This window comes from Condylura cristata, unplaced genomic scaffold, assembly GCF_000260355.1.
Source record: "Condylura cristata isolate star-nosed mole 26May11 unplaced genomic scaffold, ConCri1.0 scaffold00027, whole genome shotgun sequence".
In the NCBI taxonomy this organism is placed as follows: domain Eukaryota; kingdom Metazoa; phylum Chordata; class Mammalia; order Eulipotyphla; family Talpidae; genus Condylura; species Condylura cristata.
In genome coordinates this window covers 4310854-4323364 of record NW_004567128.1, presented here as the reverse complement: position 1 = coordinate 4323364, position 12511 = coordinate 4310854, and the positions used below count along the sequence as shown (strand labels likewise).

The following is a 12511-nucleotide window of genomic DNA, read 5'->3' as shown; positions in this document are numbered from 1 at the left end:
AAAAGTAAAAGTAGAAGCAGCCAAGACATGTTCTGGTTCCATGTACATTCTGGTTACTCTAGTAAGACTCTAAAATACTGGAAATTCTTTGATTTTTTCCCCCATTAAGTAAAAGCTAACAACTATGAGAACACAGTCCTCATGAGGAGTAAGCTTGGCCAATATGTAGTCAGCGTCAGTTACAAAAGATAAATGGTGGATGAGTGATAATAATTCAAGTTATTTTGTAAGAATCTTAATAATTGGAAACAAATCATTCAGACATGTGGTCTCATTTGAAGCTTAGAACAGCCCAAGTGAGATGGATCAAGGCAGGGAAAAATCTGAAGCTTAGAGCACTCAATGTGGGTTTTCTGGATTCATGACCAGGATTCTTTCCACTATGCTTTTGTGCTATCATGGAATGGAAGACACATTCCAATAAGGTGGAATTAGTGAAGTATGCTTTGCTGGAGTGTATGAGAATGCGGGAAATGCCTCCTTAATGCCCCCTCAACTCTTTGGTAAGCACTTTGTAGTTCCATAGGAGCAACCTAGTACATATAGATGAGTGGTCGGTGTCCACACAGTATACAAAAAAGCTAAAATTAATTGTGATACTGCCAGTGGATTTTGGGCATCCCAAAGTTGTCATCACCATCGTCCCTCAACAAGACTTTCATATGTAAATCTCCCCCTTGTTGACCTCAACCTTTCCCTTCACTAACCTTTAAGTAGTTCTGGTTCTTACAAACACCCTACTGTTTTCCCCAGGTTCCAGAGTAATACCTTATGCCCTCCTCTGCCAACTGGGCAAGGAGGCAAGACACTGAGACTAAATTCTTACTCATTGGGAGAATCACCATTGCCAAATGAACCTTTGTGTTCAAGCCACCCACACGGAGGCTGGCAAGCAAAACATTTAAAACTGAGTTCCACTTGGCTATAGACAAGAAAATTTCCCAAGGGGATAAACCCGAAGGCCTTTAGCTCCTTGGAAGTAGCTCTGCTTCTACTTATATCTGAAACATTTCTTGAGCGGATAACTCCTTGCAAAATGAAGGAAACCATATTGCATATAAATGTAGGTTTTAATGTCAAAATCACGCTTACAAATTTAGGTCTACAGACATGGAAAAAAGTAGTGTGCGTGGCACATGCACGGAAGTGGAGTGAATAATTATCTCCTGGCATTATCTTCCAGATTCTGTCCCAAACCGTATGTTATGGTGAAATGTATTTATTCACTTTGGCATAAAAGTTAGATTATAACTCTAAGCTAATTTTATTTTCAAAGAAAATGTCATTAAAATGACAAATGCTTTGTTTCGAAGAGAGAGAATCAGCACTAATGAATTTTGCCTGGGTTTGAGCATTTCATTTGGCTTCTTTAAAAGCTTAATGTTTAGGGCCCTCCCTGGTGGCGCAGTGGGTTAAAGCACAGCACTGAGAAACTAAAGCCACTTCCGCATGAGTTCGATTCCCGCCTGCCCCGGAAGTGACCACATGGCGTGGCAGACCTCTCCTGGCCCGCCCGCTGCTCCCCTCAGCAGTGTACTTCGTAGATCTGCCTGTTCTGCTCCCCACTCTGTCTCTGGTGAAGCCTCTCGCCACCCCTGACCCTCTGTCCTGTACCCCAGTTCTGTATGAACAAATAAATCTTTAAAAAAAAATAGCTTAATGTTTAAAGTTGTATTTTCAAGATAAAATAATACTGACAAAACAGTGTGTGATAGGTTGAAAAGTAGTAGCACGATGAAGCAGCTGACAATGAGGCAGTAACCCCGAAATGGGGGAAGGGGCTCTGATGTTGACATAGAGTCCACCTTTACCACAGTTTTAGAACCAGATAATTGTGCGTGGACGTAGCTTGTGTTTTTATTTGAACTGAGGATTCGGAAAATCTATGTTTTGACAGGATCTGACCCAGGTCTCTGGATCTTACAGAGGGAATGCAGTTGGGACTCTGACTCATGACTTTGTTTATACACTTGTGCTTCAGCGCATCAGAAAAGCTATTTTTTTCCTATGGTTTCTAAGAATGGCTCTCAACTACAGAGCCTAAGTTTGAATCATTTCTGGTTCCCGTTTCTAGCTTAACATCCATCTTGTTTCTTGTATGTATGCCCATTATGACACCTTTCAGAGCCAATCAGGGATATGGAAGAAACATGAAATACTTTATTGACTTGAAAGTTTGGGAGAAAAAGTACTACCAATCAGGAAATTAGGCATTTATGTTTATTTTTCCTTTGTCAGTGCATGGCAACAAAGAAAACAGAAATATTTAATAAAACTTCTAGAAAAGTCATTCCCTTTACTTCAACAGTTCATATTTGGCTCTTGCTTTTATTCTTGTGGTCAAATCTTGCCCTTCTGTTTTCCTATTAATTGCCATTATTATCATTTTCAAAATCATTGTCCTCATGTTTATTGTTATCATGCTAGTTGCTACTTGGCATTTACAGGGGCCTGTCACTCACAATCCCAACTACAGTCACATTTCCTAATCACCCTTTATTTCTACCTGCTATATTGATACATTGCTAATCACCTACAGTGTATAGTAGTGTTCTTTCTAGCCTCCCCACCTGGTCCAAGTTTCCTGTTACCCCTTTATTATTTCCTGTTAGCATTTATTTTTCCTCAGCTCAGCTCAGATCATCCTCTCTAGCTATGGTGAACAATTACTGCTACAAAAACTCCCACCCTCAGCTTCTACAGCTGATTGGAAGCACGCATCTTCATAACTGATCTGAATTGTCCTCTTTCTCAGTCCTTATTTTCTTGTTCTAGAGAAGAAAAGATGACTCCATTTCTTGACATTCTATTTATGTAATAAGGCACCTCCATGCCCTCTCAGATGCAGTGTGGGGTGAATTGGTAAAACAATTCACAGAAGGATATTAGATATACAAAGTTCCATGGAAAGACCTAGTAGGAAAAATTATTTTAGCCTACATCCTGAAAAACCCAAGCTCCTCAATGTAAAGAGAATTCAGAGGTGTGATTAGGTAATTGATCTGACCAAAATGGCCTATGTCAATAACATTTATGAAAGAGTACATCTATGTTCATCGAAGTGGAGTGTTAAAAGAAGAAAAAACATTCAGCAAAGTCCTTCTACATTAGGTTCTGATGTGATGTTCACCCCATTGCCTTTTTTATAGACTGTCCTGTGCTCAGGTCTTTGAGGTGTGGATAGATCCAAAATCATGAACATACTTTGCTATACTGGATATTTATCTCATTTATCTTTAGAATCATGAGATGTGTTATATCCACATCCCAGAAGAACCAGGAAAAAAAGCTGCAGGCAGAAATGTTTGCTCATGCTTTGTGGTCACTTCAAGTAGCAGTAGTCACATGAAGGTTTGTTGAATCACTTTGTACTTTCCTCCCCTTCTGAAAAATTATTTCTAGAAAATAACGACTAATACATGCTATTAAAGTAGACACTCATAAACCTGAAAAAAAATTTCATCTCAGAACCTTCTTTATGAAGGTTCTTAAGAACTTCATAAGAAATGATCTCTCCACTTGTTGCTATCATACAGTATTTGTACTTCCTGATATACATACACATCTCTTTCTATCTAAAATGTTATATTATTATGTACTATATTATTGCATTTTATTAGTATTCTCGTAACTTCCTCTCCCCAGTGAGATTTTTTATGGTAGCATCCAAACCTATTTCACCTCTCGCTTTTTCAAAATGTGTGATGATTAGTATTTTGCATCTAGCTTGAACTCAAAAGTTGTTGACTGACTGTCAATCAACGTAGGAATGGATAGTCCCATTCAAAGCCGATCCTTGACTTGTTACTCACAGGCTCTTATTTAAATATTGACTTCCCAGTTCACATGCTTATGATTTTGTGACCACAAAATTAATACAAAATTAGGACGATGGATTGTTTTCAGGAAAGTTGAGCTTTGAACTTAGCTGTGTTGTTTATTTTGAAAATACTTTATAAACCAAAAACATTGTTTTGGTCAAGATTCTGATGTATATCTTTATGAAATGTGCCCATAGCTGCGTATCTTATGAGGTATGTGGCATTTAAAGAAGAAATGAATTTAGAATTTAGTTTTCATGCTCATATTTACCAATAATAAAAAGTAATCAAAATTCAAGGAAAGCAATGCAATTAAGTCACTAATAAGCAAAAAAAAAATCTGAAGCAATGCATGAATTATGACAAAATATCTAGAATTTCATGGGCCCTCCTTTCAATAACTATTACAAACACTTCACAATGCATTATAATTCATTATAAGATCAATTGTTATTAAATATGTATTTAGAAATCAAAATATCAAAACACTTCAATTATTGATAACTGTTTCTTATTATGTTTTTTAACCCAGGTTAAAAATGAACCAAATAAGTAAAAAGTAATAATCTATAGGTTATTAATCAATTGTTATAATGTTAAGCAAATGAAAACGCCAAATTTTTGCTTTGTTTCTAACCGAGTATCTTTGGCACATGCACTTTACAATTCTCTGGTATTCCTTGTTGATTTCACATACTTTCAAATAAACAATTAGAGTGTTTACACAGGAAGCAACCACAGATTTCTGATGTATTCAATTAGAGCCTCTTCTCACAGTGTTTAGAAATGAGAGAGGCCTAAAAGTGTGAGAAATGGCATATTTTATATTGAAATTTAAACTTCATTTTGGGTAGTTATTTAAAACCAAAACCAAAGATTTCGATGTGATCATTGAATCCTGATAGAAATTCATACAAGTCAAGGCCCTCATCTGATCTTACACTTGCTTCAAGGTACAGTCTCCCTTAATATAAAATAGGGAATGTGGGATAATCTCTGGTATTGGTTTTCTTTGTGAAATTGCACACAAACAAGGACAGTTTTCAAAAGTGTTGAGCAACATGTAACATTGAAGCTATTTAAATCACTGAAGATTTCAAAAGAATGCCAAAATGAAAGAAATACTATACTTGTTGCTTCCGTTTTATAATAAAAAGTCTAAGAGTATTGAAACATCTAGAAGCTTTCTCACAGGTTTAAACATAAGTCTCAGTGGAACCTACCTTTAAAATTTGGCCTGATCCTTGCATCGTATCCTGATGTCCTTCCCATTAATTTGTCCAAGAAATCTGAAGGAGACAAGGTCTGCGAAGGTTGCTTTCCAGACCTGGAGTCATGCTCTTTGCAGAAAGTCGCCCTAAATACATCATTAACTCTTTTAGCAACAGTTCTGTTCTCATCCCCTGAACCCTCATGCTTACAGAATGTTGGGTATCATGTTTTTGTAAATATATTTGACATGTTACTAAGGAGAAAGAGAAATTTACAAACTTCTGAACTTCCGTATGGTCTAAAGTTAACTTTAAATGATAAGGGAAGCAAATCCTGTGTTGTACCCCCTAAGCTTCCAAACTTTTACCATACAATATTTTAGATACATAATTTTAGGTTGTAAATTTTATGGATATATAGCTAAAACTGCTACTTCCTTCTAGAGTTATCAGAGAAATTAAGATAAGTTCTAAAATTTATGTGCCTTAAAATAATTTTCCCACAACTTAAAAATATTCTTCCAGCATAGCAGCCCTTACTAAGAAATATATAGAGTGGCAAAACAAGTAAACAGTAACTAATGATCCTATCGCTTATTTTCTCACCTGCTAGATTCTATTCCAGCTGTCAGCTATTAATAATTATCAGTGTGTTGTCTAAAAGAAAATAATCACTTGAAATTAACTTCATTCTAAAATAGGTCAACAGCATGTTTGTATTTTAATTATTTTATCCACTGTTATTTATATATTAATACTTAAATTGTTGACTAGTATGGTATTTATAAAAGAGAACTCTGAAATCATTTTATCTTTTGCATCATCAAAAACATTAAATGTTGCCTGAAAATTTTCTCAGATTTTCATTTTCTTTAAAGGCCTTATAAACAGAGCATATTCAGTTTGTAGTGAAATTAGTACTTTCACAATACATAGTGGTTGACTGTTGATTTCTTCCCTATAGTATACACGTTCCAAGCATTGTTTTCAACAGTTTAACAAATATTTGTCAGTAAGAAAATACTTCATCCTTGCCAGGTTTTCAAAGAAGTAGTATTAAATATAAGTGCAAAGATGATATAGACATTTGGTGGGAGTTAAAATTGATGTAATCATCTAGAAATACTCACATTCCCATATGAAGATTCATATGATTAATCAAATATTTGATCATGATGGTGATGATGAAGATGAAGAAGATGATGATGATGATGTTGATGATGATGATTCTAATAGAACACAGCCTATAATTTTTCTTAATCATAGTAGGAGGTGTGAACCTGAGAGGAGCATAGTGGGTTTTCCCAGTACTCATAGCATTATTCCTATATGTTGCATTTCTCCTGGTTCTGTGAAAAAATACCATAAAATTCGGTTTAATTAAATGAAGACTCCTATACTTTGTTATATGAACATCTTCTGTCTCTGCTGTCTTAGGACCTATGGCATTAGGATGACTATTTCACTTACTGCCATTAATCTGATATTTTGAAGTATCAATTGATTTGACAATTTGTAAATTAGGTAGAAAATGCAATCATGCAAATAATGATTTTTCACTTAGTTATACATAATACATTTTCATGCAGGTATAAATGCAAAGATGTTATAATAATAAAATTTTGATAGGCAATCAATTTCCAAATATACCAAAAAGTAAAATGTAGGGGTGAAATGAGATTTTTAATTTTTTTGATGTTTTGAGAAATTTCCTGAATTTTAGTCTTCATAGTATGCATCTAACTGCTGAAATACAATAGAAGTCCCAAGTTGGCCAGGATTTGAGGTTCTTTTATATTTTATATAAAATGAGCATGCTCCTGGCAAATTAATCCAATCACTTCCAACATAGGAAAGGCATTGCATCCAATAATTCCTTTAAATGACTTCAAGAGGAATTTGAAAGCAAAACCCAAATCACTATTACATAGAAATGTAAAGAACATGCAACTCATCAGACTATCTTAAAATTACAGTGAATGTGAAAATGTGTTGTAATGCATAGAGTGGTGATATACATTATAAAACTTGCCTTTGTGAAAATTTGCCACCCTCCCACCATAATTAAGCTTTTTAAAAGAACAAAAGAAATACAACTCTCCTATATAAAATTAAAACAATATGGTCCCGAGCATAGAAAAATAGATAACAATTGCATGAAATGTTCTCCTTCAAACAGTTTTCATGTGGAAAATAGCAACATGCAAAGTCGTTTTACCTACCTGAAGTGGTTTGTCTCTAAGAAAAATGCAAACAAGGCTGTCAAAATGTTCACTAGCTGCCGGTTCATTCCTGTTTCTGTGATGCTTGTAGAAAATATTCCCGAAATGATTCCAGAAAGATTCTAGGACAAAGTATTTATTGTCCAGATTCAAAATCTGGCAGGAATTTAGTTTCCTTGAAAATCAAAAAAAGATTTGGGTTTGTACAGTTTGCTGAGAAAAAACAGAAAGTGCCAGTCCTAGGCATCATGGTCAGGTCAAACCAGGGCTCAGGACCATCAGTTAACCCAGGAAAGACAAAGCCTTAGAACTGATGGATACCCCAGCTGCTTTTCCTGAATAATAAAAAGGCTACTACCTTAATCACATCACCGTGCCAAGGGGGCTGGTGATGATGCCATGCTCGAAGTCGGGTTGCTGTGGCTATTGTTTTATGTCCTTTCTTTTTAGCAAATCCCTTTCCTCTAGAAAATGTTCTCTTTTAAAAAGAAGTTGTAAATGAGGGAGAAGAAAGGATTCTGCACGCTGTAATGGGTAGGGAGCAGAAGGCAAAATTGCTGAGATCCTGTGCAGGAATGAGGGCTACAGAAAGAGACGGAGACGTGATCTTACCCAGCCTATAAATTTCAGCACTCGGACAGCTCCTAGCTCTGAAGTGCGCATGTTTCCTTTTTCAGTCGCTTGGGGCGGGGGTCGGGGAGAGGCATTCAAGAGGGGACCTGCCTGCCCTTCAAAACGAGGAGTGACAGCCTGTTCAGGGAGGGGGTGCGATGACGACCAGGGAAGGGCAAAGGTTAGAGGAAAGAGAAAGGATGGAGGAGACTAGGATCTGAGCTCGGGAAAATGTGAGTCTGGCTGTGGGTGGGCGGGACGGGAGTTTGAAGCAGAAAAGAGAAAGGAATAAAAGTCTAGGCGTGGGAAAAGAAAATTGGAGAAGCAGAGAAGAGGATCTGGAGTACGGAAAATTTAATAGGGGAGTGGGAAGTCCACTCCTTTCAGTGGAAGCCGGGGGTAAACGAAGAGTCCTGTGCTTGAAGAGGGGGCTGTTTCTTTGGCATAGAGAAGCCCGAGTACGTAAAAAAAAGGTCCATGAAGACTGAGAATTCAAGTTGGAAGCCTTTTATTTCTTCATCACCCCTTGAGTGTTTTGGGTTGATTTTCGTTGCCTGTTTTCAAGGGATCGCTACCCTTTTCTAGGGAAAGCCCCTTTCACTGAGCTTCCTTCAGTGGCTCCAAATCCTTGGGTATCCCCCTTCAAGTCACAGACTTGTGGAGCATGAAGAGACAACGGGCCAGTAGGGGGCAGCAACAATCTTTTCCTGACCTGGTTAAAGGTTAGCTCAAAGCTCCAAGTAAGAAATGGAGAAGGAAGAGTTGGACTATGGGTTGAGTTTCTTCCACCTATTTCATATGTTAATCACCAAGAAGGGTCGTGTAATAATGTGCCGATGTTCCTTTCCTGAATTGGCTAAAGAGACGGGAAACAGTAAAAATTTATAAATTCTATACAAAAGCTTAACAGGTAACCTTCTATTTCAAGTTAAATTTACAATTATGATTATTAATTTAGAAAAGGAATGGTGAATAATTCAACTAATTAGCAGTTTCTGGTAAGGAGAAATGAAAAATGCATGTTCTGCCATTAACTGGATGACTAATCTGCTTTTTGTCTGTGAAATATACCTCGTTAGTCAACTCCACTGCAGGTCTTAACTTTAAAAAAAAGATAATATGATTAATTTTTAGTTCATAAATGACTAAACTGCCCTTAGATCATTATAAATACCACAGCAGAGTAACACAGAATTCTACGTTTTAAAAAAGTAGGTTCTGAATAAAAAGGGAGTTCTTTTCACCATTTAACATTAGTATAAATCACCTGAGGATCTTGTTGAAGTGGACACTGAGCAAATAGGTCTGGGGTGGTGACTGAGCTTCTGCATTTCTAACAACTGCCTCACTGAAGTGGGTGCTGCTGGTCCATTCTGCTGTCCACATGTGAAATACCAAGGGTCTTCATGCCATTTTATTGGGCCTCTATCCCACCAAAATAGTGAAACCATAGGAGCCTCTCTTTTGGGGAAAATCAGCAGTGCCCAGCATTTTTTTACAAAATAATTTTTTGGATGGTTTCCCTTAATGCAGGCCCAGAAAAGCGATTCAGGAAACACTGACAAGAAAACAGTATAGTATAGTGAGAGACATTCCTGGGCTGTGTTTTCAAATGTATTCACTTCTAAATTCATACACATAGAAACTCTAGACCTGATTTTTGTCCCCACAGTCCTAACCCCACAGTCCTAACCCAAAAACTAAAAATCAATTCCTGGAAATCGATTTCTTTAATTGGTACAGTGTGAACACAGACAAGGTAGCTTTGTGTGTTCAAGATTCTTAAAGAAAAAATATGTCTGTGTAAAAGTAGAAGAAAATTATTTGTCCCAAATTTCATTGAGGTCATAGCAATACTTAGAATAATAGTCTTTGCAATCATTTCTTTCAACAGCAGAATCTCGTTAACCAGGAGTAGAGTGAGAAGGGAAACCTACGGCAGGAGACACTGACCAGCAGTTTGAGTTTACAGCATATCAGATTTTAGAGTGAGAAGGGATGTTATAGCGGATCTAGTGTAGCCCCCTTGTTTTACATCTCAGTTTTCCTCAATTTGGATTCCAGCCTTGTCAATCTGCTGAAACAGCTCCCATTCAGCCTGCCAATAAATTCCTTGTAACGCAGGCCAAGGATATTACTCTGTTTTCATCTCACTTGACATTTCCAAGGCACTTAATATCATTGGTTTCTCCTTCCTTCCTTGTGCTTTTAATTTATTTTTCTTTTATTGTGATAAAAATGCTTAACATGAGATCTATCCTCTTAAGAGATGTTTAAGCTTGCACTATAATATTGTTAAGTAAATGCACAGTATTGTACAGTGAACCTCCAGGAGTAGTGAACCTTGCACGATTGCAAGCTCATACCCGATCCCCCCACTTGTCCCAAGTGACCACCACTCCTCTTCTCTTGAAGCTCTTTCCTTCCTTGACCCTGTGACACCTTGCCCTCCTGATTTGCTCCTACTCTGTGTCCTTGGCAGGCATAGCCTCCTTTATCTAACTTATAAAAGGTGGATTCCCTGAGAGTTAAACTCTGAACTCTCTCTTCTCACACTATACTCTTTTGGACAATATTTTGTGCTCCCATAACTTCTGTTATTATTTTATGCAGATGACATACAAATGCATTTTTCTATTCAGATCTGTGTCGCTTCCTAAACATTTCCTGTTGGATGTCTTAAAAGCTCTTCAAACTCCATATGTCAAAACCAAGCTTTGATACTTCCTTCAAATCCTGTTCCTGTTCTACTGTGCTTGTTTCATTGTTGCCAACCAAAGCCAAGGTATCATCCCCAAGACTGCCTCTCAATCATTCACCATACTCAGTGCCTCATCAAGTCCTGTTGATTTGGTCTTTTCCTCTAGTTTCCAATTCTGTCCACTTTCTCCATCTCACCCCCCATGATCCTAATTGATCTATCTTTATCTCTTGCTTGTATTACAGCACAAGTTACATTATAGGTGTACCTGGAGCAACTACTGATCCTCCTGTACTTATGCATTGTAGGCAGAATGATTGTTCAGAAATCAAAAGCCTGGTTGTGTCACAACCAGTAATTAACTCCATGACTCTCTGTTGACCTTTGCGTAAAGCGAGAAGCTACTTAACATGATCTACAAGTTCCGCATTGTCCGATCCGTGCCTGCACTGTCCCTCCTCTCATCCCTTACTCATCTCATTCATTTCCATCTAGGCACATTGGTCCCTCGTGTTTGCCAGATCACTTAATTTTACAGAGTGCTCATGCTTCCTACCTGATCTTGTTAACATCAGCTTATTTTTCAAATCTCCGCTCAAACGTTATTCATCAAGGAGGCCCTCCCTGACTGCACAACTCTGGTAACTGCCCTTGTTTGAGGCTCTCTTAGTGCTCAGCAACTCCAACTTTAGGAGCTCCTCATTGTTGCATGTATACCTGTGTATGATTATTTGCATCCGTTTGGGTCTGCCATTGTGTCACCATCTATTCAGTGGCACTGACTGTAAGCCTGATGATATTGATGGTGATTAGGATACAGTGCTTAAAATGCACCCAAGTGGCTGCTTAAACAAAACAATATACTTAAATAGGTATTTTCCTTTAGGAAGTTATTTGTTAGGGAATTAGCAAGGTAGGTACTCCATTTGAAAGGAAATCAAGCTTAGTGGTTCCAGTCTGTAGCATACAGTGAAAATAAAAGTAGTCTACTGAATCCAATGTTTTGGATTCAAGTTTCACCTTAACACTGATCAACTGTGTGACTTTGGAAAAGTCATTTAACCCTATTGCGTCTTATTTTCATAGTATATTAAAAACAGATGACAGCGTTACTACATAAATTCCTTCTAATTGGAATATTCTTGAAAGCCACATGAAATCATAGCCAAGGATGTGTTTTAGGGTCATAGTTTCAGTTCTCAGAATCTATTTACCATTAAGATTCATGCATTGACTTTGTTCCTTGGGCATTTCCACATTCAAGGACAATAAGCTTGGTAAAGGTCTTATTTGCAATGCAATGGAATCCTGAAGTCAAATCCACCTACGCCTCTAAGTCACCAAATTACAACTGGTTGAGGCATGGCCCCTCATTTTGTGCTCTTCTTACCAGAAAAGTGAGAAAATTCTTACTTATCCTGAACGTCATAAAGATTAATGTGTAATATTTGATCTATATGATAGTGCACATTAAAAAGTCTAAATATATATAAACAGGCATTTCTTATGAACATCAGTATCATTTGAATATCAGTAACATTAACTGATACTGATGAGCCTTACAAGCCTTTAACATATACATTATGCTTTCTGGCTTTCAAAATACCCACGCTATGTGATAGTCACTTTTTCCAATTAATGTAGTTCACTTAAGTTAATCATGATTATTAAGTGAAAAAGTTATAATTTTATTTTATTTTATTTTTTAGTGTGAAAGGACTTTATTAGGATAGCGTGCAAAGGGTGAGAAGAAAGGATAACACTTTTCCAACACAACACCCAAGGCCACCCATCCCCTTGTGGGTGAGTGCCTAGCCAAACAATGTTAGCCCAAAGTGGGGCCGCTGAGACCCAAAAGCTTGTCACAAATGTAAGGCACCTAATCTTGATGATGATTAGGAGAAGGGCAGAAGGGGACAGGCAAGTATGGGATGAAAGGAGGAA

General features: G+C 37.3%; 1 protein-coding gene across 5 annotated transcripts in view; it reads right to left on the bottom strand.

Moving 5' to 3' along the window:
• GLRA2 (glycine receptor, alpha 2) overlaps positions 1 to 8021 on the bottom strand; it is a 137223-nt gene extending 129202 nt beyond the window's left edge. The window contains exons 1-4 of one of the 5 annotated variants that reach the window (XM_004689865.1): positions 7867 to 8019; positions 7255 to 7429; positions 6163 to 6381; positions 5045 to 5178 (exon numbers count right to left, since the gene is read on the bottom strand). Coding sequence is in view for 4 of the 5 variants with exons in the window: in XM_004689861.2 (XP_004689918.2) it covers positions 5045 to 5178; positions 6163 to 6381; positions 7255 to 7322 (421 nt within the window). In the remaining variant the exon portion in view is untranslated. Of the gene's footprint in view, positions 1 to 5044; positions 5179 to 6162; positions 6382 to 7254; positions 7712 to 7866 lie in introns of those variants that run through there. The other 4 variants (XM_004689863.1, XM_004689861.2, XM_004689862.1 and 1 more) reach the window with 4 other exon arrangements.
• Positions 8022 to 12511: the final 4490 nt, after the last annotated feature.